Here is a 27557-nt window from a genome sequence, read left to right as displayed (position 1 = left end):
GTAGAATAGGCAAATTCAGATTAGAGACAAAACTTATTTTTATGACTCTAAGCCTTCTAAATGTAATTAAACTTTAGAACAACGTACCAATGATTGTTCTGGGTTTTTAGTCACTGGAAATGTGTAAGTCCTACCTGTGTTTTGAGTTATGTACAAGGTATGGACTAAATGAGCACAGTGGTCTCCCCTGGTTTCTAATCTACTAAGAAAATTAATTAAATCCTGTTACAATGCTGATTTCAGCCTTTACAAATCTATATATAAATCAAGGGAATGGTTCACCTTAGAAACAGAATTAATGCAAGACTTTGAAATTTAAGTTAAACAAGCATTTGGTAGAGTGAATTAAGTGTCTGGTTGTGAGTTCTGAAAGGTATGTAGTTTTATATACGTCATTTTCTCAGGAGAGAGCACAAACCAAGCTTCTGGAACACAAGATCCCTCCCCATCCCATCAGGTTTGCAGCCTTGAGACAAATCACACATGACTGCAGCAGTGGCTGGTTTTCTTACTGCTCTGAAATGTTTTCATTTCCCACTGAGTGTTGCACTGAGATCCCACAGCTCTGCTGAGCAGAGCAGGGGCTGCCTCACTTGTCCTGGACACCAGCAGAAGGCACCTAATGAGGGGGTTGTATTTAAATCCATTTCAAGCATCCACATGAAATATTCTTATTTGCTTCTTGTCCAGGCTTGGACACATCTCCCTTACAGATGAGTCGAATGGAAATGGGGAGTGATTTGTCACCAGGATCGGTGAAGCCCAGGCTCATCCTCACAGCACACGTGGGAAGAGGGGCTTTCTGGGAAGCATGTCCTGAAATCTCTTCATCATGTGTCCATAACACACCTCTATATTATAAACCTGCATATTCTGAGCAAATTACATCTTCAAGGAAATTGGGGTTTTTGCCCCTGCTTCTCTGTTTCCCAGAGTCTGAAATGTTTTGTTTCTAACGCTTGAAACCATTACTTTCCTTTGTAAACACTACTGCTAAGGCAAAAAAAATGTTTTGTGCTTGCTTTTAGGGGTGGATAAACATTGTTTTCTTAGGCTTATCCAACACAGTGAGCAGCACATCAACAGTTTATTTTATTAAGACAGTGTTTTTAGCAGAACTAAAAAAGAATTTCTGAATAACTGAACAATAAATCTGTTCTCATCATTCCAGGCAGCACCAAAATCATCAAGCTTTTTCCACTGGTGGAACAACAAGCAAAAATCAAACCGACCTCCCCAGCAAACTTACCCAGTTTTGGCAAAAGTTGCCCAGTGTCTCATCATGGACCGGCTCAAGATTTCCTCGGCTTTGGTGTAATTCACCTTTCTCTCCAGGGGCAACCCAAACACGAACTCAATCTCATAGCCATGCATCACTCCCATCCACTCTGGCCAGGGCAGCTTGGAGGATCGATGCTCAAAGAAGTAAAAGAACACGTTGTTTCCCAGCTGGGCGAATTTTGTGGTGAATTCCACCACAGGACAGATGATGTTGTAGTCCCCGACGGCATCATCCGCGGCGTCACAGTAGTGCTCCGGCCTGTGCTGGTTTTCCCAATCCGTGTACTGAAAGATGATGGATTCTATCGCAAGTTTGCTCGCTCCTGGGAAGGCCAGAGTTAAGGCTGTTTCAAACTGGGTTTTATTGACTAAGCCATCACTATCCTTGCTGAAGCCAGGGACTCCATACGCTAGAAATACTGAGCCTTCGTCTTTATTAACGCCGACTAAGATCTGCGTTTGTTTGAAAAGGCCTTTCTCGATCAATTTTTCTGGCATGTCTAAGAGAAAATCGCCATCCACAGCTGGACAAAAATACATTTGCAAAAAAGAGGCACCTGGAACAGAAAAGACTTCGTTCTCCAGTATTTCCTTCGGGTCCTTGTCTTGGAGGCAGAGAATCAGCTCTGTCTCATTGCTGGTGGGACACTGGAGCTGTTTAGCTAAAGCCACTGCTCTGTTTCTGGCTTCAGATGCTGTGACTGCAGCCCAAGGGGCATTGGCAGATCCGCTCTGCATGATGGCCCTGGTGAACAAAGGATGGCTTTTGGGGGAAAGGATGTGGTAGCTGACAGAGGCCGAGCCAGCGCTCTCCCCAAATATCGTCACGCTTTTCGGGTTGCCTCCGAAGGCTGCTATGTTCTCCTGCACCCACTGAAGGGCCAGCCTTTGGTCAAACAAACCTGCATTTCCAGGAGCTTCCTGGTTTCCTGGCAAAGCCAAAAACCCAAATGCAGCGACCCTGTAGTTCACGGAAACCACGACAACTCTTTCTACCCTGGCCAGAAATTTGCCATCGTAGACCGGCAGGGTGGTGGAGCCAGACTCGAAGCCACCGCCATAAATCCACACCATGACGCTTGCATTCTTGGGCCTGGGAGAAGGAACCCACACATTAAGGTACAAGCAGTCTTCACTCAGGTTAGTTTTTGGATTCCACATCTCTGATCCGGCAAATCCTGGGTAAGTTGTGTCTACGTGCTGGTAACAAGAGCTGGCGTGTTTTGTGGCGTCCCAAACGTCCGACCACTTCTCCCGAGGTTCTGGCTTTTGAAACCTCAGTCTGCCAATGGGTGGCTGTCCATAAGGTATTCCAAGGAAGGCTGTCACAGTTCCCCCCAGGACCTGCAGGTTTGTCCCTCTGACTCTGCCTTTCTTGGTTGTAACGATGTTGTCTTCAGGCATCACCTTCCTGATGAACATGCACAGAAGAAGAAACCACATCAGAAACCTGGTAGGGAGACTTGGCCCATTTGTCCAAATCATGATGCCTGAAACACACGAGAAAGAAATTCAGAATTAGTGTTGCAATATATTACTACCAGAGCCCAAATGATTTGTTAAATAAGGGTGCTCTTCATCCCAGGGGCTTTGAAAAGAAGATGGTGCTGCTGCACAAAGCTCAGCAGTATTTAACCATAAATTCTCGTTTGTCAGTTGTGTTGCAAAGACCGTGTTTGGTGTTTTGCATTTGGTCAGTCCTGCAGAAAAATTCTGCTGCTGAACAAAATTCTGCTGCACAGAACTGAACGAGCCAGACCAGGCAAGGTAAAGTCACATAAGCAGGCTCTGCTTACTCCAGTTAGCAGGTGACTTAAACACTAGTCCTAAAGACTTAAATGAGTCATGTCTTTCAAGATCTTGTTTCTCTAGAGGAGTTTAAGCAAGTTCACAGCCATCAGAGTCCTACATAGTAGTAGTCAAACTTCTGCTACTTAGAATGAACATTAAAATGCTAAAACACCAAGGATCTTGAATATATGTAGATAGTGCCTAAAAATTTACATATTGTCCACTCATTGCTTCCTGAGAACCTTTCCAAGTGATAATTAGTATTATCTAAAAGCTAAGGGAATAAAAGCTGATTGTATACCATATATAAGTACTAATAGTCTGATTTACCCCAACCTTCTCAAATGCTATAAAACCCCAGTACTGTCCTCTTGAAAGTGAAAATTCAGACAAAGGCTATTTGCATAAATCCATTTCTGTGCTTTACATATCTGAAAACGCTCAATAAAGCTCTCTTCTATTTTTTCCTTGTTGCCTTGTAGTACATCATGTACTCTGTCCTGCCCCTTTAAACAGGCCACTCTTTGTTAATGAGAAGAATTTGTGTCCTTAAAAGGAATGAAGCCAATTTGTATGGAAAATACAGCTGTGGCCTAATTTGAGCTCCTCCTGATTGTTTGCCTGTTCTTAGAAAGAAAATGTAGGGAGGGGGAAAAGGGAATATTTTGTGCAAAGAGGTTCTTAACTTTGAGACAGCACCAAAGAAGCAGGGAGGAATCTTCAAGGATATTTTTATCATTCATCAAAACAGATAGCAAATAGATAAATTTTAGAAAGCATGCAAATGTATTGCTGTTTTATCTTGTTGCTGTGTTAAAAAAAATAGATAAGGTGGTGAACAGGGGCAATCAGAACTGGTGTCACACTCCACCTTCAGCTTGACTTGCAGAAACCTGCAAGTGCCCCACTGTTTGCTAAATTTTAAAGATGTGAGTTGTCAGCTCATGTGGTCCAGCAATTCCTGAGGAGTTTGGGTGAGCAGGACTCGCTCTGGCATGGACAGGAGGCTCACTCCCATCAGTTAGTGGCGTTTAGCTCCTCTCCCTCTGTGGCCCTGGGGAAGCATGGAATATTCTGAGTTGAAAGAGACCCACGAGGATCATCCAGCCCAACCTCCTGGCCCTGCACAGACACCCCAACAATCCCACCCTGTCCCTGAGAGCGTTGTCCAAACACCCCTGGAGCTCTGGCAGCCTTGGGGCCGTGACCAAACCCTGGGGAGCCTGTTCAGTGCCCACCACCTTTCAAAGGGAAGAACATCTTCCTGACATCCAGCCCAAACCTCCACAAAGACCAAAACAAGAGCCTGTCTTCACAGTTCCCTTAGTTTCCTAAAACACTCAAGCCTAAATGCCACTGTCTTTGAGAGAATTTGGCATAACTGAACCAGTTTGCTGAATATTTCCAGCCTGCTAAACTGACACAGACTCCACTCTCACTTGGGATTATTTTTTTTAACACGGCGTGTTTAATTTTGAAACTTTCTCAGGAAGATTTAAGAGATGCCATGGAAGGAGAGGAGAGGAAAATAACTTGGTTTGCTCTGTAAATCTGCTCTTGAAACTTCACTGGTTTTGAGCACCCCAGGGCTCATCTCAGCCCTATCTGTAAAATCAGACCTGAACTCTTCCACCAGGATCCTAAAAACCCACCAGAGGGGGGAGAAGGATAATGATGGATGGAGATGGGATGGAGAAGAGATGGAGGCATCCAAGGCAACTGGGGTGACTGGGAAGAATGTTAATATTAGGGATCTAGTTGGGTATTTGAGCACCCAATACCACTGTGAGATGGGAGAAGTTACTTCTATACATCTGTTGCTTCACTGACACTTCACTGACCATGTGAAGAAAGATTAGGGCCAAACCACAGCTACAAGCTGGAAATAATAAGATATTTCAAATATTGTCTCTATGAAGAGAAAATAACACTAAGAAAAGCAAGAGACTTTAAAGTTTCTAAAGCTTTTACTCTCTAAGTAGTAATTAAAATTAATTACCCCGTGCACTTTCCTGTTAGTTAAAAAGGAATGTGATGGGAGGAAAACACTGTAGCATTTCAAGAAAAGAAACTGATGAAGTTTTAAACAAGAATATTAGAAAGAAAAAAAAATAGCAAAAAATTCAGTTGGGTACCTTTTAACTTAGTTCTGCAAATTTCAAAGGAAAAGTTAGAAACAGATCAAGCTTGAAAAACACAGAAGTTTTGTACTACTGAATGAGAGGACTTGACTCAAGCTACACTGCCAATATTAACAGAAGCAGCAAGCAACAGAGGATTATTATTACACCTCGACTGCATGGCAAATATTACGTTTAATAAGGTTTTTAATGCTGCTTTAAACCAAACTCGGCAATGTAAAGCACACTGAGCAAAACAAACACGACTCAATTATTACTACGAGAGTAAAAGGGTCAGAAATTGCTTTAGCTCATCAACATTAACCCAGCATAGTTATATCCTACAGTGTATTTGCATATTTTAAAAAGCTGCTGCTGGAGTAGTTTCCTCCAGCAAAAGTTAAACAGAGTCTACTTTTGCATTCTTATTCAGCAAGGGAACACTGTTTATTTCAATCACTGTTTCCTCCCCTTGCAAATCCTTACCCAGCCCAAAAAAATCTATACACGGGGCTATATAATCACTATTTAAATAGGAGAGATAGTCGAATTAACAAGTGATTTCTAGCGCAGCTTAATTTACTCAGACCAGGATCCCTTGAATAATCCCGAGGTTGGATACACACGCTGCGCTGGCAGAGCAGGGGGAGTTCTCCCAAGAGAGCAACAAATGGGCAGGAGCAGAACGTTTTTAAAGATCCCAATCCCCGTGCAAACCAAGCCGAACTGTAAATCATCCCGGCAGGCACGAGAGACACGGAAAGAGAGAATCACTTACCCCGCTTCTGTTACAAGAGCTACAAAGTTTTTAGGAGTCGGGATCTTTGGGTACCTCGGGGGAAGCGCAGCCGAGCGGCTGCTGCTCTAAGCCCGTAAATTGTCCAGCGGTGACATTGTAATCGAGTGTTTCTGACATAGAGCTCGCGAGAGTTGGCAGCAGCAACTCCATCTGCGGGCAGGCGCTGCTTCCCACCCGGCATCTGCCCCCGGGATAGCGGGATAACAACGGGATAACGCTCCGGGAACGCCACGGAGGGACACCCGCCCCGGGCGAAACCGGGCAGGAGCTTCCCCAGGTCTGGGGAAACTCGGGGATGTGCCCTTCGCACGGGGCAGCTGGTTTAGGAGCTGGAAATATAAACAGAATTTCGAATATATTAATAAGTCCTGCCCGTCTTTGCTCTGTCTTGCTTAGAGCTCCCTCCCTCCTCTGCTTTTTTTTTCTTTTTTTTTCTCAAGATCAGCACCGTTTTCATCCACCTCAAACTTTTCGCTGTAAGAGAAGTGGTTATTTTTGGTTTTAAGCAACTGTGGCGGATAAAACAGGAGTGTGCTCTGCCCAGGCATGTCACAACTGGCAAAGCATCAGCTGTATCGCTTGACTCGCTGCCAGCAGGGCTGCGGCAGAGCTCTGCGTGGTCCTCTGCTGATGGGGGAGGGGGTAAAAAACGGGACCCAGGAGTTGTCACATGCTGATGATCTCTGTCTTCTTGGGATTCCAACAGGAGAGATCACCCCTGGTGCTTAGGACACCTGATACCCTCCTCTTACCCCAGCCTCCCAAACGCTGTTCCCGCCAGAACTGCAGGTACAAAGCCGGGCTGAGCCACAGGTCGGGTCCTACAACACAGGGTGGGGGGTTATTCGAAATGGAAATATTTTGAGACACAAATGAATAGAGGAGAGGGGTGGAGAAGAGAAATAAATTATGTACACCCTCCTTACAGACTGTCTTGTCAAACCCACACCCCTGAAGGTCAGCCCTTGGTGGTGGGACTGCTGCCCCCCAGGAGCTTTTACCCTCAAGCTCTGCTCTGAAAAAAAAGAGCAACTTTTCCACAGTTTAAGTTTTTTTTCCATGCAGCACCTTTACTTCCCTCTGTACAGCCAAACACAATTACTTTCCCTGTTTAATAATCAAACTACAGCTCTGTTTCAATTACACAGAAGCAATATTTGGCAACTGAGAGAAGAGGAATAAAGCAGAAATAAAAAGTTAAGTATGAAGTTTATAGACCTTAATATGGAGACTACAAGTGGGGTTTTTTTACAGCTAGAATGGGAAATGGTGTTTTAAGAGAGGAAAGCTTAAGAAATCATGGTCAGTTCATTTCTCCTAGTAATTTTGCAGACTCCCTTTAGGATCAGAGCTCAGGGGTATTGCATGGACAAGCTCACTGGAGACAGTATGGCCCAGTCTAAAAGTAAACCACCATGGCAAGGGGTCAGAACTGAAGGATCTTTAAGGTCCCTTCCAACCCAGGGTTTTCAAGGATTCTATGATTCTTTGATAAATCCAAAAGCTTTCAGTGTGGAAATGCCCGATACTTGCCCAATTCTTAGCCAAGATTGTTGTGTCAGCAATGTAAATAGAAATATTTAGTGACAAAGCAAGATTAATTCAGAATTAATTCTAGCCACAGCTCCTGCTGATTAAAACTTTTCAAGTGCAGTTTCCTGCAGGAAACACCAAATCATGCTCTTCAAATTAAGGCAGTTTCAATGTTCTCTGATGTGCATTCACTGCTTTTCTCTGATGCCTCTTTCCCCCATTTGGAGACGTGGCCAGGTGACACACATTTCCTTCACTTCCGTGACATCAGAGGAATGAATCACAAGCCCCAAATCTTGTTAGAGGCCGCTTTTAAATGAGGTATTTCAGATGTTTATGACTAACCCTTGCATGCTGAAACCTCTTTGCCTTGAGCAGCAGCGAAACAGCAGGACACTCAAACACTAAAAAATGCTTTATCTATCTGACTTTATCTATTTTCTGGCGTTTTCTGTGTTTTCCTACATCTGCTGTCAGGGCTGTGCCTTCCCCTCTCCTCACCCCTGTCTGCTCCCCTTTACAGTGCCCAAGGCACCCAAACACCCCCTGCTCTCAGGCAGAACCCTCAGCAAATGCAAAATGTGGAGCCTTCCTGACAAGGTGACCCCGGGCTGAGTGAATCAACTGTCTCAGGCTGTTTCTGAGGCAGCAGGAAACGCAAGTTCAGCCTTGGGGTTACCTGGATGTCCTCAGGGAGGAGTGGTTGGGCTGTTAGACATCACAACTATCATCCTCCAGTCTAATGTTAGACCATTACGCTACACTTTTAAAGAAAACTAAACCCTCTTCTATAATTTTTTCCCTTTAATTAAAAAATTAACATATAAATTAAAGTTTCACAACTGTGTGCTGCTGCGAGAGGAAACACTTCTCTTAGTTATTACTGAGCTTACTAAAAATACCTGGGCGAAAATTGGAGATTAAATACATCTAATGCCTTTTGTAATTCTGTGTAGAATTGTTGCTTTCCCAGTTATCCTTTGGGAGCTTGAAAGCAAAGGAGGTATAAACCAGTGCATGGAATAATATATATGTGTGTGTGTATATATATGTGTGTGTGTTGTGTACATACATATATATATTTATTCTGTTACTTTTTAACATCTCCATCAATCTATCTAATGAGGCTTCATGAGGTTATATCAATTTTTTTATTTAAGGTTCTTAAAGATCACTACAGAATGTAAAAGTGCCTTTTCACTGTATGTGTGAAAGCAGTGTCACGTTGTCATAGGAATTTTGATTAAAAAGATGTCCAGGTGTCTTAAGAAGTGAAAGCCAAGGTCAGCTCTAGGAAAGACTGATATTTACCTGGTTAAGAAATTTAGAGAACAATAGTTATTATATATAAATGCATAAACATACCTGGAAATACGTAGTCAATGTATAGTATAAAATATATTTTTAATTATTAATTAATTAATTATTTGGGTACCTTTCAGGATATTATTTAAGCATATGCAGATTTTTTAAATGATGAATATCCTAAGTCATGCACAGTCTGTGTTATCATAGGATCATGGTGTGGTTTGGGTTGGAAAGCACCTTAAAGATCATCCAGTCCCACCCCCTGCCATGGGCAGGGACACCTTCCACCAGCCCAGGTTGCTCCAACCTGGCCTTGGACACTCCCAGGGATCCAGGGGCAGCCACAGCTTCTCTGGGCAACCTGTGCCAGGGCCTGCCCACCCTCCCAGCCAACAATTTCTTCCTAATATCCAACCTAAACCTTCTCCCCCTTGCTTTGAAGCCGTTCCCCCTTGTTCTGTCACTCCACGCCCTCTCCATTTATCTTCAGGACTTTACTGGAGCTGAGAAATCCTTGAGAGATGAAACTGTGGGGGAAAATATGTGTCTCAGATGTTTCCAGTGGAGAACACGAGCCTCTCTCTCTCGAGGTGTCCTCTGAGCTCTCGAGGTCTACCTGCACATGAAGAGCCCCATTCACCAGAGCTGGTGCTGCCCTTCCAAGCCATCTACATCTCAGGAAGAGCACCTGGGCTCCTGTGAGGAAAACTGGGCTGAAAAGCTTTGCAAATGTCCCTTCAAAGTAAAGGATATCACATACCGAGTGTGGGCATGTCCAGGGAAATATTTACATGCTCATATTGGGAGATATTCTTATTTTTTAAGTGCTGGGAGGGTAATCAGAAGGCAAATTATAGCTAAGCTATATGTAATGTCACTTTTGTGAAGATGTGGGCAGGTTGTTTTAAACTCCTGCTCTCAAATCCCTCGGGAGGGTTCAGCTCTCTCTGATCCCTGGCTGGATTTTCACGCTGAGCATCTGTGTGACCTTGGCTGGGACCTCTGAGAAAACCACCACGTTGGGAGGAAAAAGCTGTGAGGGAAACAAGTGAACTCGAGCTGTACAAGATGCAAAAGGTGAAACTGCAGACAGGGGTAAGATTGCTGAGAAGGGGACACTTAACAGCTCAAGGACTCACAGGGAGAAAACATCAAAGCTGCAAGCTGTGAGATTTTCAGGTAAAAAAAAAAAAAAGAACACAACACAGAAGAGGGAGCTCAGCAGCAGCAAAGAACTACTGATGCTCAGGTTTGGGGCTTTGTAGCCATGATGTTTTACTGTGAATATTAAGAAATAAATCACTGCCTTTTCTTTTGAATTTTCAGAGCATCTTTTCATGCCCAAATGCGGTGATTACAAAGAGTTACACCTCTCCACCCTTTCTGTATTTCTTTTGAAAATGTACTTGGTATGAGACTGATCACCCCTTACTGCCCACACACCTCTGTTTATCCATGGATGTGAAACAGGGACACCCTAAATAAACCTGGAGAGAGCTGAAGTGTTGCCACAGGTGATTGTGGCTGATGGTCAGACCCGTCTAAAATTCTGTTGTTATTCTGATTATTCCAAGAAGCCTCACCACAGAGTGGCTGCCAGGATGAGCAGAAGTTCCCAACAATGGATCCGAAGGGTAATTTGATAATATTAGGAAAGGTGTCTTAGATACACACCAGGAAAATGGATGCCAATTTATTAAGTATACAGAAGGCACTAACACTCATATAAGCCATTAAACATGATTATATTTTCCCCTTATTGGTTCAGTTATGATCCACTGTGCCTTTTCCCTTATTACTCTAATTATAGATCAGTATAATTTCCTCTTTATTAGCACAGTTATGGTCTGTACTTTTATAAATGTCTTGGAGAAATCAGAGCCAATGAGAAGATATAGCCAGTTAAAAGATAAAGGTATTATTATTATTTCTTTTGAATGTTCGTGTAGTCTTAATTCCTTGTGGTATTACATAACTCAATATTTTTTCTCATATGGGGATCAGGTTCAATAAAGAAAATAAAATATGATTAATGTGTACAAAATATGTCTTGCATGACATTATTGTAGCAAGGTGTTTACCTTGCAAGAAAATAGGCAAAATTGAAGCCTCAGCAAAGAGCTCATCTTGTGTGAGCTTTTTAGAGCTAATTAAATTACAAGTTATTTTTTTCAGGTTTCTGCAGATGATTAAATCATTCACTGTATAACTTTTTTCCATTACTGTTTCCTGTTTCTTTTCTATGAGTAGTAGAGCTCTAATTGTTTAAAATAAATATATTTGAATTCCCATGGTCACCTACCAGCAGCAGATTCATTAAGGTCATGATATTATGTTCTCTCACATCCAAACTCTGTGAATAACTAAGAAGTTTGGTGGATCAATGAGCTCATTTGAATCTCTAAAGTAGAATTTCAATCTGAAAGGCAGGAGTTCTCCCCAAACCTCCCAATTTTCTTTATTTTAGGCTTTCAGTTTCTGCATCCACAAGAGAAGCAACATCCCTAATGAAAAATACTGTAGGGGTGTTCAAAGGTTTATCTGAAGTCACTGCTGTTTTCAGATTTCAGTTTCATCCAGGGGGGTGAAAATAAGAATGAAAGAATTAACCTGGCATCAGGACCTGCTGGGACCCACAGGAGGGAAGTTACAGAGGAAACAAGTTCAGTGGGCCCCAAAAATGGGTCACAGCACCTGAATATGTCACAACTATGGATTTTAGTGGAGATAATGAGGTGTTTGGCACGAGGTTAAATTTCAGATCCACTGGTGCCCTGTGGTAGGTCTGAAGCTTTTGGGAGAGGAGGTTTGAGAGGTCACTGTGCTGGAAAAGCCCTTTCCAATAACTTTGCTCAAGTAGAGGGAAGACAGGGTTGGTGGAGGGAATTAAAAGACATGCAGATGTGGCCACTTATGGACATGATTTATGGTGGCCTTGGCAGTGCTGGGTTAGTGGGTGGACTCAATGATCTTAGAGGGCTTTTCCAACCACAATGATTGGACACGTTTTATTTTTCCACACTATTACTGCATAAGGGCAAAACTAAAATACATTCCAGAGCCAGTTTTCCTTCATTTTCTATAATCCCCAGCAGATTTGATCCCTTTGCCTTTGTGTTCCAGGAAAGAAAATATAATGTTGGGGAAAAAAACAAATGACCCTGGAAGAGGCTGTGCTTGTTTTGTCACCACTGGGGCACCACAGGCCACCCTCTGCCACAGGGTCATGAAAGCCCAGAGCCACCCCAGCAGCAACCTTCTCAGGCTGAATGACATCCCAACAGAAGGCCCCTTCCTCCTGTGGGTGTGGAATCATGCAAACCTCGTTGCAAACATCTGTGCAAACGTTTCGGGAAGACGCCGCGGTTGGTGAGTCCCAGGTAATCCATCACGGGGCCATCTGCCTCCACAACAGCCCTGTCAGAACAGCTGGCTGAGTGCTGAAGTACAGGAGACCCCCCTGGTCTTGCTGTGTGTTTATATATTAAGTACACAACATTAAGTGAAAGGTGACGTGATGCCCAAAATGCAGGGATCGGTGTGAATTTTGAGGACGGGGGGCAAATTATTAAGGCCGTGTTGATTCCAACAGCGTTCCTAAAACATTAACCAGGTATAACTATTAGAGAGCATTACATTGTAAAGGAGATAGAATTATTCTGCATTAGCTTAATAACAGTACATTCTGCTCATGATTACCCCACCCCAAAACCTCATTTTTCCTTCCTCTCACCTTTGTTTGCCCAGAGGAAAGTGTACGAGCCTGAAACAGCACCGACTTCTCCCAGTCCCTTTCCCTCTACCATGTAGGAACATTTTAACACCAGAAACGATCCATAAGCGTATTTTCCCCTGGCAGGAGTTGCAGCAGGGAAGGAAAACTTCAGGGCAGTGCTGGAGGAGCTGGTGCTGTGAGCAGACCTCGGGGAGCAGAGGCAGTTTTAGCGGTTGGAGGAATGTTACAACTCTCTGCTCCTTCCTTCTCTCCCTTTTGCCTGAAGGCAGGTTCACTGCAAAATGCACAAAGACAGTCCACAACCTGAAAGACTTTCTATTTAGGTTATCAGACCAAGGATACTGGGAAATTGAAAGATGTGCCCAAGATCATAGGAAGTCTGAATTGCTCTCAGACACCCAGGACTTTAAGACACTATTCTTTTTGGTTTGTGTTAAATACCCCACTTTTATAGCTGCAGCGTGGTAGGTTTTCTCTCAGTATATCACTAAAAATAAAGAATTTTTTATGGTAATCTTGAATAAAAGAAGCATTTCCATCCATTTTGCACAGTAAACAGAAGTCAGCCCTCGGAATTCAGAGGTTGCATTTTCTGGAAGTCACCACAGGCAATACCCAAAGGGAAATAGTGAAGAACATCCCTGGGCTCCTGAGCTGGGGAAGGAAAGCCACTTGGGAACAGCCTGCCCAGGAACTGCCAGTGCTTCTTGTTGGAGCCACCAGCACAGCTGTGAATCTTGTGTGCACAATAATCAATCATAATAAAGGTTGTAGTGAGGATTCGATCTGGAAGTGGATTCAGAAGGCACAGATGGAATAACGTGGCACAAACCCCTGTGCCTTCCTTTTTGCCAAAGCAGCAGCAGCTCACTCACACTGAAGCAAACCCACAGGTAGGTGGGTGGGTGCTGCTGAGTGGGATTTACACGGATTGCCCTCCAGTGCCCATCCCACAGGAACACAGCTTCCATAAAGTAGAATCATAGGATCATTTAGTTTGGAAAAGACTGTGAGTGTATTCCCAGTGCCCCTGGAGGAACACAGGATGGCTAAGGCTTGCTCAGTGAGAGCAGTCGAGTGAGCTTAATATTCGTGTTCACGCCAAAAGAAAAAGCAAATCCCATCCCCAGCTGCTGAAAACATGGAAGGTTTGGAATGTTGCACAGAGGGGTGGAAGTGCCTGTGGTGTTGCTTTTCTGATTAAGTACACTTATACCTATATCAGATATGAGCTGTCCTCCCCAGTGAAAGGGCATTTACCAGTGTTTAGGATTTAACCATGTGAAAAGTGAAAAAGCAATTTTCTAACCTTCCTATGCTGCCTTTTCTCTCCTTTTTTTATTCCACATCTCCCCCACAACCCCCCCAAATTCTAGTTGGCTATTCATGACGCCAAAAAATCTGCAGTGATGTCCTCACACACAGAGTGTAAAAAATAGTTACCCTAGTAAATGTTAACAGCAGCCATAAAACAGCAAAATAAAATAACACTAGGGAAAGCAATCGATAAAAACCTGTACAAAAATTAAGTATTGGTGCATGAAATAGGAAAAGGGGCTGAATCCTGACATTTTATGGAGAAATTTAAAAGCTTTTTCCAGAGAAGATGGGCAGGGGGTAAAACTGATGAATTTTTGCTGAGATAATTATACCAGAACAGACAGGAAACAAGATGTTTGACCAAAGGGAGTGGAATCAAATGGATCCAGCTCTTTCTATGCTTCCCAAATCATTGTCCTTTTGGGCTTAAGTGATCCAAGTGTGTCACCATGCAAATGATTTTAAGCTAATGCTGAGACAGGTTTTTCCACAGTGGGTGCCCGGGCAGGAGGAATTTAGTTGGGATAAGCACCTGGTGCGTGGGCAATGGGGATTCAGTCTTTAGGATCAGGAAGAGCTTCTACAAACTGGGAGAAAAAAAAAAAAGAATAAAGAAAAAAAGAAAGAGTGTACTACATCAGACCCTCAGAACAGGCTCTTGTTGCTCTCACTGAGCTGCCCAACCTGTGATTGCAGCCCTTGGTGTGTCCATGGGTACCTCCCTATCCCAACACTCCAGACGTGTCCAACTCATCCCTGCAGACAAACCCAAAGACCATGTGGTTGGCAAGCAGAAAAACATGGAATCACAGAATGGTTTGGTTTGGAAGAGACCATAAAAATCAGCCAGTTCCACCCCTTCCATGGGCAGGGACACCTTCCACCAGCCCAGGTTGCTCCAACCTGGCCTTGGACACTGCCAGGGATCCAGGGGCAGGCACAGCTTCTCTGGGCAGCCTGTGCCAGGGCCTACCCACCCTCCCAGCCAGGAATTCCTTCCCAATATCCCATCAAAACCTGTTCTCTCAGCTCCAAGCTCTGGTTGTGTAGGCTTTGGTGTCTGTTCTGTGGGCCCAGAGCTTTTACCCTGAGCAATGTGAGGCTCCAGGTGGGAAGGCAGCCCCTGCCTTAAGCAGCTGGAGGGATTTTCAAGCTCTTCCTTTGGTAACTCCAGCATCCAGGATATGGGATTGCTTTTGCTATCCAGTGGCTGTTCAACAGGCATGTTATTGTCTGTTTAGGATGCTTTGCTTGAGCCAAAATATGAGGCAGGAGCCCAAAGTTTTACAGGTATTAAGGGGATTTTCCAGCTTAGCCATTTCCATGACAGAAGCAGATTCAAAGCAGAGGCTACAGAGGTGCTTCCCATTCCTCAGTGGATATTTATTCAATAAAGTGGCTGAAAGGATGACATATTGCAGCCTCCTCCTCACCCAAAACTCCTGAGGTGGGAAAACACCATCAGCCTCACTTGAATAACGGGGTGAGATTCTCCAAGCACAGTAAAACCCAAAATATCTGCTGGAGATGACAGTGACCCCACAGTGAACACCCCATCAGTGGTAACCAGCACATGACATAGCAAACATCCAAAGATTTACACAGAGCACTTGGAAAGCTGTGCTGGGCCACTCCATGACCGGATTTTCAGTCATGATCTTCACGTAAGGCAAAGAAGATCAGTATGAGCAGCCTTAGTGACAAAATGCTTTCCTTTTAAGGTAAGTGGTATCTGGTGGGAACAGAAAGATGGGACTCACACACACTGAAAACCACAAGGCAACATTTGTCAGTGTATAACCAAAGGAATGCAAGGCACTGGCAGGTGACAGTTGTGTGGAAATGTTTATGGGAAGCTCCTGAGGAACAGGGAAGTGCTTGCACGAGACAGGATCAGCCAGAAATAGAGTCTGGAGTTTTGGACATTTCCCCAGCAGTGAAAACAAGAGGTAGGATGAGGGCAGGGGTTGAGGACAAGTCATTGAGAGGGAAGTAGGAAGGACTCTGGCACCATCAGGATGCAGTGAGCCAGTCCTATCCCAATGATTAGCATGTCTACCTTTGACAGGATGCCTGAGGAGTTTCTGCACGGGACAGCTGCTGTGTTGCATCATGTCAGGGCACAGGACACAGCTATTAATGACTTTAAATGTGATACCCTGTATCCTGACAATGCACCCATTCCATGCCATTAGCAATCCTTGATCCCTGGATCAGGGATATTGATACACCCACCCCAACAGCTCCAAAGGTGTGCAGTGCCCACATCTGCAGCACTGTATACTTAAACCATTAGGCAAAGACCCAAAATGCTGTTTAGTTCACAGGAAAATTAGGGCATTTCAAGCCTGAGCATCCACACACCCAGTGCTTTCTGAATTTTCATTTTCCAGGTGTCCACCTACTCCTGGGTTAATGACTGAGTGTCACAACCAGCTTTTCAAAAATATAACCAAAAAAATATTGCTGCTTATTTTCCTGGTAGACTGCTTGTATCACTTTAATTTAGGAAGCAAACCATCTCACAATAATCACAGACATGTAAATGAGGCAAAAAAAAAAATTGGTGTTTATTCTGTTGCTTTCCAAATTTAAGCTGACCTAAATAATTTAATGCAAAATTTACAGCAATGAGAACACACAATTCGGTGGACAAATATGGGAACACACTGAATTTGTTCTACAGAACTGTTGCTCCTCCTCCTACATGTACTGTAAGTGTTGATGCAATATTTATTTCAGGGGCACAAATGGCTCTGTGAAAACAATACAGACCCTCTCCTTGTTCTCTCCATTTACATGGAGAAAGGAAAGCATGAAAACTGGGAATGTGACTATTCTCTGAGAGGGTTTTTGACACTCAGTTGTCAAGAGTTTGCTCTCTACAACACCCAGAAAGGAGGTTGGAGCCAGGTGGGGATCGGTCTCTGCTCTCAGGTAACAAGTGACAGGACCAGAAGAAACGTCCTCAGGTTGCCCCAGGGGAGATCAGATTGGATAGCAGGAAAGATTTCTTCACTGAAAGGGTTTTCTGGAACAGAAACAGGCTGGAACAGTGGGATCACCATGCCTGGAAGTGTTAAAAAATTAGAGGATGTGGCCCTTGAGGACATGGTTGGCAGTGCTGGGTCAATGGTTCGACTCGATGGTCTTGGAGGGCTTTTCCAACCTCAATGATTCCATGACAGGAAGATGCCCCCAAGGAGTACAGTAAATTATTTCCAACAAATTCTTTCTGCTAAGATGAAAATATGGCTTAACTCTGGCAAAGAGCAGGGCCAGCAGAGTGGAGGACTGACCCTACCAGAGGTTTCTGTGCTGCCCCAGACATCACCCAGCAGTTATGGCAGGAGAGGCTGATGGAGACGTGTCAGCTCAACCCAGCTGACCTGAGATGCTCCATCCAGCCATCAAAACTGCCTCTGCTTCGTGAGCAAAGCACGAATCAGTGTCTCAACTGATGGGTTATAATCAGAGAGTTATCAAAGCACATCAAGCAGATAGACCTGACATCAGCGCACTCACCAATCCTACTTAGCAAGCTGGAACATAATCTGGAGTTCCTCCACCCTGAAGCAGGATGTGTGGGAAGCTGGTACAAAGACATTTCATCTCAGAGGTTTGTTTTCTGTCCACAGCTGTGGATAACTGTGGTAGAACTCACCATGATTCCCATACTTGCTCTAGTGGGATGTAGGAACCACATCACCTCCCTGTGCTTACTGGGCTATAGGGAAAGGTTGTGGACAACAGCATTTTGTCCTCTAATTTGGCACTCAAGGAAAAGAAAACAATTCTTTCTCTTATTTATTTTCTCCTTTTTTCCCCCCCTTTTTTTCTATTCTACACTTTTCCAAAGCTCTTAGTACAATTTTGCAGAAATGTCATCACTGGCCTTCAGAGTACTTTTTCCTGTTTATGCAATAATGTATTTCCTCTGTAATAAGCCAAAGCAGAATAATAATAGTCTTCATGAATTTCAACACACTTTATATATCTGATCACCATAAATAAATAAAAGTTGAGTGAGTTTAAATGCATTAATCACCCTTCCACGTGGACTCAGTGCTTTCCTGGACCAGGACTGTGAGTCATTCTTCAGCCATGAACCGGGCTAAAGGACAAAGATGAAGCAAAGAGACACCTCAGCATTTCTTTGTGGGGAAAATCCTGCAGGAATATTCCCTGCATAAATATAATGCTACTTTTGCCCCAAAGCACTTCAGTCCCTCTGTTTTTCCATAGGTGTCTTTTAAAATCCCTTTGCTCTCAGGTCCAAACCCACCCAGGCGAAACCAAAGGTTCTTTCTATCAAGTCGAGCAGGACTGAGCAGTCTGTGTTTTGGACACAGCCTGAAGATAAATAACTCAGAAGGGCTGTGGACTCCCAATCCCTGGAGATGGTCAAGGCCAGGCTGGATGGGGCTCTGATCAACCTGCTGTGTGGGAGATGTCCCTGCCCATGGCAGGAGTTTGGAACAAGATGAGCTTTAAGGTCCCTTCCAACCCAAACCATTCTATAATTCCAAGATTCTATGACAAAGCCTTTCACAGTCTCAGTAACAGCCCCAGCACTGCACTGGAACCCCTTTCTAGTTACAGTCAGTGCCTTTTGTCCCCTTCCACATGATCAATAAGGGAACTGAATATGTAGTTTGCAAGATATTCAGTTCAGCACCCACAGCAGTGCCAGCTGCATTGCTGGTAATAACAGCCTGTTCTTCAGAACCCAGCGAAACACAAAATGTAATTAATCTTATTTGGAAATCCTGGCTGGGCACGTTTGCCACCCGTTTCATTTCACTGCCACGTCAGAAGATACACTCTGACCAACCTCACTTACCCTGAAGACACAGAGGAGAGAGAATAAATATTATTATTATTATTATTATTATTGGTGTCTGAATAGTCATTCTGAGTAAATGCATTTTATACTTTGCTTGGCTTCATAGTAACAGAAAGAGCAGGACAAACTTGCATTTTTTTTCTGCACACACTTTCCTTTTGTCTATTTTTCCAAAATTTTGCATAGTGCATATTGCAAGCTTTTCTTTTTAGTTATGCACCTCTAGCTATTACCTTGGAACAAAAATTCAGATGTATCCAGCACAAACTGCACCTCGAGGTTTCACAATCAGTGATGCTGGGAAGGATCTGCTACTTTATCTTTTTGCAGTGCCCTGACAGTCTGGTTTTTTGTTTTTTCTATTTATTCTGAAAATCTCAGGTAAAACAGTATCTTACAAATGAACTAAATAAAACCAGCTGCAGTTCTGAGCAGGTTTGTGGGGAAGGGAAATTTCTGTGTTTTCTGTGCAGATACCTGATCTGATGCATTAGAATAACCAGAAACCACCAGGTTGTGCTGTTGCCCTTAAGCAATATTCATCACCACAGAGCTGGCTCAACTCGTGGCTGCTATTCATCTGAAATCCTAGAAAACCAGAAAGAAAACAAGCCCCTCAGACTCATTTTGCTTCTGATTATACAACTCAGTATTTTTCACAGGACTTCGTCTCACTTGGAAAACCACCAGCAGTGTTTGCTGAAATTCAGGTCCAAACCAAATTAAAATAAGCAGTAAAAGTAAAATTACTAAAATAATGAAAATAAAATAATAAAAATAATTTAAAATAAAACTTTAAAAAAGAATCATCAGCAGCAGAGGCTTAGGATGCAAACACTGCAGAGCTGACCCAAGAGCTGCTGTTACACTCAGTGCAATTTCCAGCGAAGCTTCCATTAATTTCGTAGCTGCACCTTATTTTCACCACTGCATTTCTACCCCTTGCATAGACCATTCCAATCTTTCAAAACTCTGTACTATTTAAAAAATTCAAGAGTGTGCTTAGGTGAGAACTCTGAGGATGCCTTCAGGTAAGTAGATTTTAATGAAGATGTTGGACATCCTGTCCCTTTGCAGTTGGAACCTCAGTGCACTACCCTAACCCTTTGAATCTTATGAATGCTTCTGCCATGCTGACCTCACCCATAATTTATTCAAAATATCTTTTACACAGTTTCTAAGTAAATCACAACAAAACATGAGAAGACTTTTTTTTCCTACAAGACTGATCACCTCAGACAGGTGGGTGTGACTCAAAATTAGTTTTCCACTCTGTATGACTAAAGAGATGTGTTGACTGCAGGGATATGGTAACTGCAGAGATATGGTAACTGCAGGGAAGTAATAACACTTTTCATTAAGAATTTACCAGAATGGCCATGCAGAGTCTGAGAAAAGGCAAACCAAAACTCATAGAATGACAGAATGGTTTGAGTTCGAAGCAACCTTAAAGGTCACTCAGTTCCAACCCCCTGCCATGGGCAGGGACATCTTCCACCAGCCCAGGTTGCTCCAAGCCCTGTCCAACCTGGCCTTGGACACTTCCAGGGATGGGGCAGCCACAGCTTCTCTGGGCAACCTGTGCCAGGGCCTGCCCACCCTCACAGGGAAAAAAATCTTCCCCATATTTAATCTAAACCTCCCCTCTTTCAGTTTGAAGCCACAAATGTGATCTCCTACTGAAAAGCCACAATGTGATCTCCTCAGAGCCTTCTCTTCTCCAGGCTTAACAATTCCAACTGTCTCAGCCTTTCCTCATAGCAGAGGTGCTCCATCCCTCTACTCATCTCTGTGGCCTCCTCTGGACTCTCTCCAAAACCAGGGAAGTTTGCAAAAGCCAAGCAGAAGAGCAGACAAAACATAAAATGATGCAAGTAAAACTTCCCAACCAGCAAATAATGGAGCCTCAATAAGAGGGGATGTTTTTGCCTCCTGTTGCCACCCAGAGCTTTTTTCTTCCTTGAATTCATCCAAGCACTTTTTGCAACCTTGGAAACACTCGACAGCCAGAACATCTGGTGACAAGACCCATTGCACTGGGACATGAGCTGTGAAAAGTGGTTGCTATCAGTTTGCTTTGAACCCACCACCTGGTAGCTGCACATGAGGTAAAGGGAAAAGCAAACCTGGCTAAGGTTCAAGGCTGGATCCTGATTCTTTCCCTCCTAAAAGTAGGTAATTCCATAAAACCAGTTTTATGGGCTTGTGACACAAGAGATAAGACCGTCCCACAACACGAAACTAAACCAGGAGCCCAGAACTTTAAACCTACATGAGATAACTGAGAGTCACATTAGAAAGGTTTAGTTGAATTTTAACATCCAAATCACTAAGCATTTAACTATTTTTTCTCTTCTTAATATTCCCAAACATTTTAGGATTCTTCAACTACCCTTCAGCTTTTTCCTTGGCTCTGGGGAGCTTTACCACGCTGTCCTTTCCTCCTCAACTGATGCAACACATACTGTCCTCAAAGTACTCCAAAAAAAAAACCTTTTAGCTCAGCTTAAAAAGAAGAAGGGGAAAGACTCCTTTTCTTTCATGCACCTCAGTGGGAATACACTGGATCAGGAATTGTTGTAACACGAGAAACACAACTCAGGTTATTCAGCTCCCAGTGGGAAGCTGGGACCATCCTGGCTCGTGGATCACACTCCAGTGGCAGATTACAGGCTGCACAGTTGCTCCCTCTCCTAAAACAGTCTCCCAGAGGATACCACCACATTTTTAGCTACTGAACAGCAGCACTTTATAGCCTGTTTCTGTCCATCTCTTTAGAAGTGAATCTGTCATTTCAGAAAGAGGATAATTATGTGTCGGACATTTCCAGACTTCCTCCCGTCCAAGTTATCGACCTCCTGCTGTGTCCAGTCCAGTGTTATAAACACTGATAAATGCGAATATTAAACTCCAGAACATTTACAAAGTGGTGAAACATTTACAAAGGGGGAAATCCTCCCCCCTCCCCTTTTGGAATGGTTAAAAATGTTGCCCCACAGACCTGCTGAGTGCCAGCAGAAAGGTTCACAGAGTAAAAACCAACCAAAGGAGATCATTCAGGGGTAGTTTCAGAAGGCTTACGACCCAATCCATCAGCAAAGCCTATTATAGAAATTTGAAAACTACAGGGTAAAAGGTAAATTTCTGCCATGGATTAAAAACTATTCATGAGATAGAGAAAGCAGAAGAAAAAAGATCTAATTCTTGCCATACAGAGAGGTTAATATGGAGTGCCCTGAGACTTGCTGCTGGGACTGATTTTTATTTTTTTTGTCCCTTTAAATCCCTGGCATAATGCAAAAAGTCCTGGCTTACTCAGCAAATATTCTACACTCCTCTCTTGCAATAAATACTTGTGCTTCAGCTCAGATTGGAATGGCACCCACCAGAGTATCAGGGCACACAGGGAGGAAGCTCAATCTCCTTGTGGTTCCACTTCAGCAGAAACATCCCAAGGAGGGGGATCTGTATTACTGCTGATTGCTCATAAATCAGAACAAAGACAATTTTTCTTTTCAACATTCCACGAGTCTGAAGCTCTGCAAGGCAGATAAAACATATTTTTCCCTTGTATATATTAAAAAAAAAAAAAAAAAAGTTGGAAACCAAGCTGCTGCTGTGGAACACATTGCTGTTATAGCTGAATGAATGGCATGAAACATCAAAAAGATTATTTAAATACAAAGTAACACCTTAAAGGTTTAAGTGATAACATGCATGTATGCAGATGGTCAGCATGGAAATAAATACATATGTATTTATACAGCTTGTAACAGTAAAAATATATATATATAAATAGTGAATATATATATATGTACATACACACAGCTCATTTTCCAGTAAATGCAGCCACCTGGAAAAAATAGTAAAGAAAGTTTCATCCAGATGAAGATTCATGAATCTACCAATACAGACAATAATGGATTCAGAGATGGTTGTTTAACTCTTGAAAAAAAAAAAAAAATCTAAACAATGCAGTGAAAATGTCTGGTTATTCTTCAAAAGCAGCCAAAAATGGTTAATGTATTTCAAGTGACTGCTGGCAAAGAAACGATAAAGCCCAATTAAAAAGTTTGTTGTTATTGTAAATCTTTTTGATTTTGAATTCGGGTTCAGTCACGACACAGAAAACTTGGCAAACACTCAGAAGGAGCAGAACAGAAATTGGTTTACAGTCAGTTCAGCCCAAAAGTTGTTCTGTCCACGGGTGCCATGGCAGGGGGATTTGGCAGAAAACAAAGCTGAACATTTAATTTCCATTGTCAGGTGATGGAGCAACGAGCTCAGAAATTGTTGTGCCCACCCGGATGGATAAGTGGGACTATGGAATATTTTCATTTGCTTTATGAATAATGACCAATAATATCCCATTTTTTCTAAAATTGGGTTTGGGAGCTTTCCCAGCTTACACTGTAACTTTTGCCCTTTTGAGAATAATGTAGAGGTGAAGGCAGTAACTGTGGTTTATTTCAGGTTTTGTGCAGCACATGCAAAGCATTCACCCCCTACTCAAGATTAGCAAGTTGGGAAATCTTGATGGTCCCTCTTCTGATGGATATCAACAGTGGATTTCCCCCTCAAAAGGAATTCAGGAAGTATCCCTGATTTTATTGGTATTGGTAAGAATATCTATAATATTTTTTAAATTGAGCTCACAATATTTTTAAGATATGGATTTTTCAGCGCCTCCTTTTCCTTTCTCTTGTTCTTAGATAGTAAGATTACGGTAAAGCAGAGTTTACTTGTTTATTTTGTTAAATAAACAACATGTGAACATGTTGTTAACAAAAATCAGAGCACAATTTTTCACAGCACAGTTTCTTAACACTTACTGTGTCATGTCCAGATCTCTGCTGTTATAAAAAAAATCATCATGTATTATTTCACTCATTTCTTGATTAAGCATAATCTTATAGTTTCTTAGCCACTTTGCTCCTAATGTAAAACCTTTGGCAATCTCAGTCACTGGTCCCCTTTCCAGATAAATGTATAATAAAATTTTATTGTGAATTTTATAATTTCTTCTTATATTCTCTCTTCCTGGATGGTTCTTTAAGATTTATAAGAAGGAAACATCTGTATTAGCTGCACTGTGTTTCTAAGCCAAGTCAATCTGTTTCAGTCCATCAGGGTTTTTGGGGGTAACAAAAAATTTACTTTCCCCCCCATCATCCAAGTGCTGACCTTCAAAAGTGATAATTCCAAGACTTAAAAAAATAAGTGCTTTTTGAAAAATACTTGTTCTGCACAGAAATCAAGGTCCACTGGACTGTCCAGAGCCAGTCCTTGTACCTTCCTCATGTGGTGTACAGGACAACAGGAGCTGTTTTACCCTCTGGCCTCATCCACCCCATCTACTTTGCAGCTTTGTTTTCGGGGGAGAGAAATGAGAGCAGACCATTTCTTGAACCAGAGAACCTCTGGGAACAGGGATAAAGAAGCAAAAGAAATAAAAGCAGGGCAGGTGGAGCAAAGCAGGGCTGGGATGTCCTGGAGTGGATTCTGAGACCGAATTTCTCCCATCACTAAATGGTCTGCTAAGCAGCCTTTTGCATGGCCCTGAGACAGAAGGAACTGGGTATCCAGACTCTCCTTTTCCACATTTCTCTCAAATTCCTTCTTTTTTCTGCAGCTTTGCACCAATATTCCCCTCTCCCAGGTACCGAGTGAACTGATAGGGTTCCAGGCAGGAGGCAACTCTTTTCCCTGTGCAGACCACGCACCCACACGCCCCAACACACACACACACCTCTCAGTGGAAACTTCTCCAGCTGTATTTTCCCTCCAGAAAGCTGCTTTATGTAATTCCATATTGACTGGAAGGATTTTCAGGGGAAAATACATCCGAATTAAAATCAGCCACTTTAGAAACATGGAAAGAAAATTGCTGCGTAACAGTCGTACTCCTCCTGCCAGAGAAAACCAGGTGGGGAAAGGGAAGAAAAGCCTTTCTGAGGGTTTTAGAGCTGGGAAAGCCTGGGAAATTTATTTTTAAGGGTTCTTAGAAATGCAGTGATTTACTGCTGTTGCTCACTGTGCTGGCTATGGAAAAATGCGGAGATGTTTATGCCAAGGTTGAGAAGGTGAGGAGCTCTGAGATCCTGACAGACCAGCCTGGCCTCCCCAGGCTCCAAAAACCTGAGCACAAATGCTGGCAAATCTATAAAATGAGATCAGTCCCAGGAGGGAGAATGCAAAGGTTTAATTGACCACCACTGCAGCGTCACACGTGTAAATCAGAAGTTACCAGCACCATCCACCCCAGGGCTGTGTCAGCTAATAATTAACTTCATTGTGCCACAGCCCATGCCTGGCTGCTGCAGGAGCCCTTGGGGCCAGCTGGGAGACAAAAGGGAAGGGAGAAGGGAAAAGCTGAGCACAACTCCCGGGGAAGCTGGAGAAGAAGGGATAATCACTCAGAGCTTGTCTCTGAGCACTGAGCAATCATGTTACATTATAACTGGAATTTTTAACTGTGGAAGCTCCGGGATATCGGCAGTGCCCGGCTGAGCTGTGACTAAGGATAGCTGCAAACAACCTCTGAGGAGCTTCCCCAGCCCTGAAAGCTCAGACATTCCCAGCACAAGCAAAGAGCACTTTGGAAAGGCACCGTGAAGTGCTGGTAGGTCTCAGAGTCCGGGCTTTGCTGACCTCGTGGCAATGACAGCAGCACGAAGAAAGCCACGTTTGAAGCATCCACCTTTCTTCCACCCCTTCTGTGCCGGTGGAGGAGCTGGAAACGAGCTCAGGAGCGTGTGCTCCCTCGGTTCTGATTATAACCAGACACCTGCCAGCGTGATCAGCCGGAGAGAAAGAGCTGCAAACTGCATTTATTACGGCTGGATTTTTGATGATTGGAAAGCTCCCAGTGGGATCTGGGGCACGCAGGCAGCTGACATTTAAAACATTTTAATTCCACCTTGGTGTCCTGCTAACACTTTAAAGAGAAAAGAATTCATGCAGTTGCCTTCCACGCTGATGCCTCATTTTACCTCGTTCAGTTTACACCACCTAATGCTAATCCTCCCTCCAATATTCTTGTGCAATTTTAAGGCTGACACTGATTTTTTTTTTTAAATGTTTAGATTTAGATGATGTGTTTTGCTCCTCTGAAGCTCTGATCATTCCTACACCAGTCCCCTTTGCACAGGGGTGACCCCACATGGGTGAAAACCATCCCCTGGCCTTTCCATATGTCTGTACATATTGTAGAGTCTCTCAGTGTCCCCCAGTGCGACACAGAGGTGTCCATATGTCCCTTTTGTGGTCTAAGAAGAGATTTTTCAGTAGTGGAACACAATAGTAAAGTATTGTAATGTATTTAAGTGGTTATCCAGTTCTCTAGAGCCTATGGGGCCCTGAGCAACCTGATCTGCTGGGTGTCATCCCTGCCCATGGTGAGGGGTCGGAAACAATGATCTTTAGGGTCCTTCCATTCCTTTCCAGGATTTAGGATCCCTTTCTACATTTTGCATTTTCGACAATAAAGAGCGTAGAAAGGACAGACAACATGATATTTTTAGCCATCAGCAACCAGTTCATTCCAGTTTGGAGTTCCCAAAATAGAGGACACCCCCCCTCTCCCCTTCTTTCCTGCTTAACACCTTTAGTCCACGCTGTGTGAGCAGCTCAAAGCCCAGGGCGAGGCATGGCTAGCAGCCTGCCCCGGGCTCTGGGGGCAGCTCAGTTCATTTTCCCGATCCTCATGCCTGGCTGGAGCTCTGAACACCCTCCAGCTGTTCTGGGCCGGGGACAGAGGCGAAGTCTGTGGGACCAGCAGGCTCCGAGGGGCCAGTTCAGAGTTCAGGGTAAAGGACACGGGAGCACCCGGAGCTGTCACAGCCCCGGCTGGCGCTGCTCGAACCCTCTGCCCTCCAAAATGTCAGACCCGCGGAGGTGGCATCGAATTAGCACCAAAATGAGGGGGGAAAGCAGCAGCTCTTTTGTTTGTTCACTCCAACCTGCCTGTCTGATCCCATCAGCGCTTCCACCTCTCCCTGCTTTCAGCACTCCTGTCTTGGAAAAGGAAGCAGAAAAGACCAACCTTGCAAGCTGATTTTTTTTTTTTCCTCCCCGCTCTGGCTGCTTCTTCCTTTGAGTAAAAGGGCCAAGAGCCGGCCACCGAAGTAGCCAAACTATTTATACCCCCAGTTGCTGGTTAACCCTGAGATAAGCGGGAGGTTGAGGAGCCAGGAACACCACATGACTCCAAAGATGGGCTATTTTTTATCTGTAAATAATGTACTGAAGTAAGGGCGCCTTGGCAAACAACTGAATGAACCACACACATTTCTGCTCAGCTGTGTTTACTCATCTGTGCTGTTCCCACTTTGCTGAGACCTTTCCTGGGTATTGCATGTTTTTGTAGTGACTGAGAGGACTGGAGTTCTTTTATTGGTTTTTCAGTTCTTCAATCCTTTCCAAGCTCCAAAAGGAGCACACGCAGATTTAATTGTTTTCTGTAACTGTTTGCAGTTTTAATTCACAGGATGGATTTGTCATTTGAGTGGAATTTAGATTCCACATTGCTTTTATTGGAAATAAAGAAGCATTAAAATCTAATATAACAAAGAGGGAGACATCCAGCTCAGTTATTCAATTTTCATGGTATTGCTTGGCTGAATGAGTGGTGGGACATCAGTGAGAAAGGACTGTATTCTGTTTAGGTACCTACTAGGTCACTGAACTATTTTCTTTTCCACTTCCAGCTTTTTGAAGAAAAATAAAACTGTTTTGTTATGGGTTTTTTGGTTGACTAGTTGGTTGGGTTTGTGGTTTTATAGTAGCATTTTCTGTGAATATTTTAATTGAGTATAAAACCCC

The 27557-nt window shown here is 43.4% G+C and overlaps 1 protein-coding gene across 2 annotated transcripts in view; it reads right to left on the bottom strand.

The window, feature by feature from the left end:
• Nucleotides 1–26890, bottom strand: part of BCHE (butyrylcholinesterase) — a 49273-nt gene extending 22383 nt beyond the window's left edge. Inside the window, exons 1-2 of one of the 2 annotated variants that reach the window (XM_050308028.1) lie at nt 26779–26890; nt 1250–2771 (exon numbers count right to left, since the gene is read on the bottom strand). In XM_050308028.1, coding sequence (XP_050163985.1) covers nt 1250–2766 — 1517 coding nt within the window. In that variant the 5' untranslated portion in view covers nt 2767–2771; nt 26779–26890. Of the gene's footprint in view, nt 1–1245; nt 2772–5970; nt 6090–26778 lie in introns of those variants that run through there. The other variant, XM_050308029.1, reaches the window with a different exon arrangement.
• Between the last annotated feature and the right edge of the window lie 667 nt (nt 26891–27557).

Source organism: Myiozetetes cayanensis, unplaced genomic scaffold, assembly GCF_022539395.1.
Source record: "Myiozetetes cayanensis isolate MyiCay16 unplaced genomic scaffold, myiCay2020 scf13, whole genome shotgun sequence".
Lineage (NCBI taxonomy): Eukaryota > Metazoa > Chordata > Aves > Passeriformes > Tyrannidae > Myiozetetes > Myiozetetes cayanensis.
The sequence above is the reverse complement of the archived record's forward strand: the minus strand, read 5'-3'. Positions and strand labels throughout refer to the sequence as shown.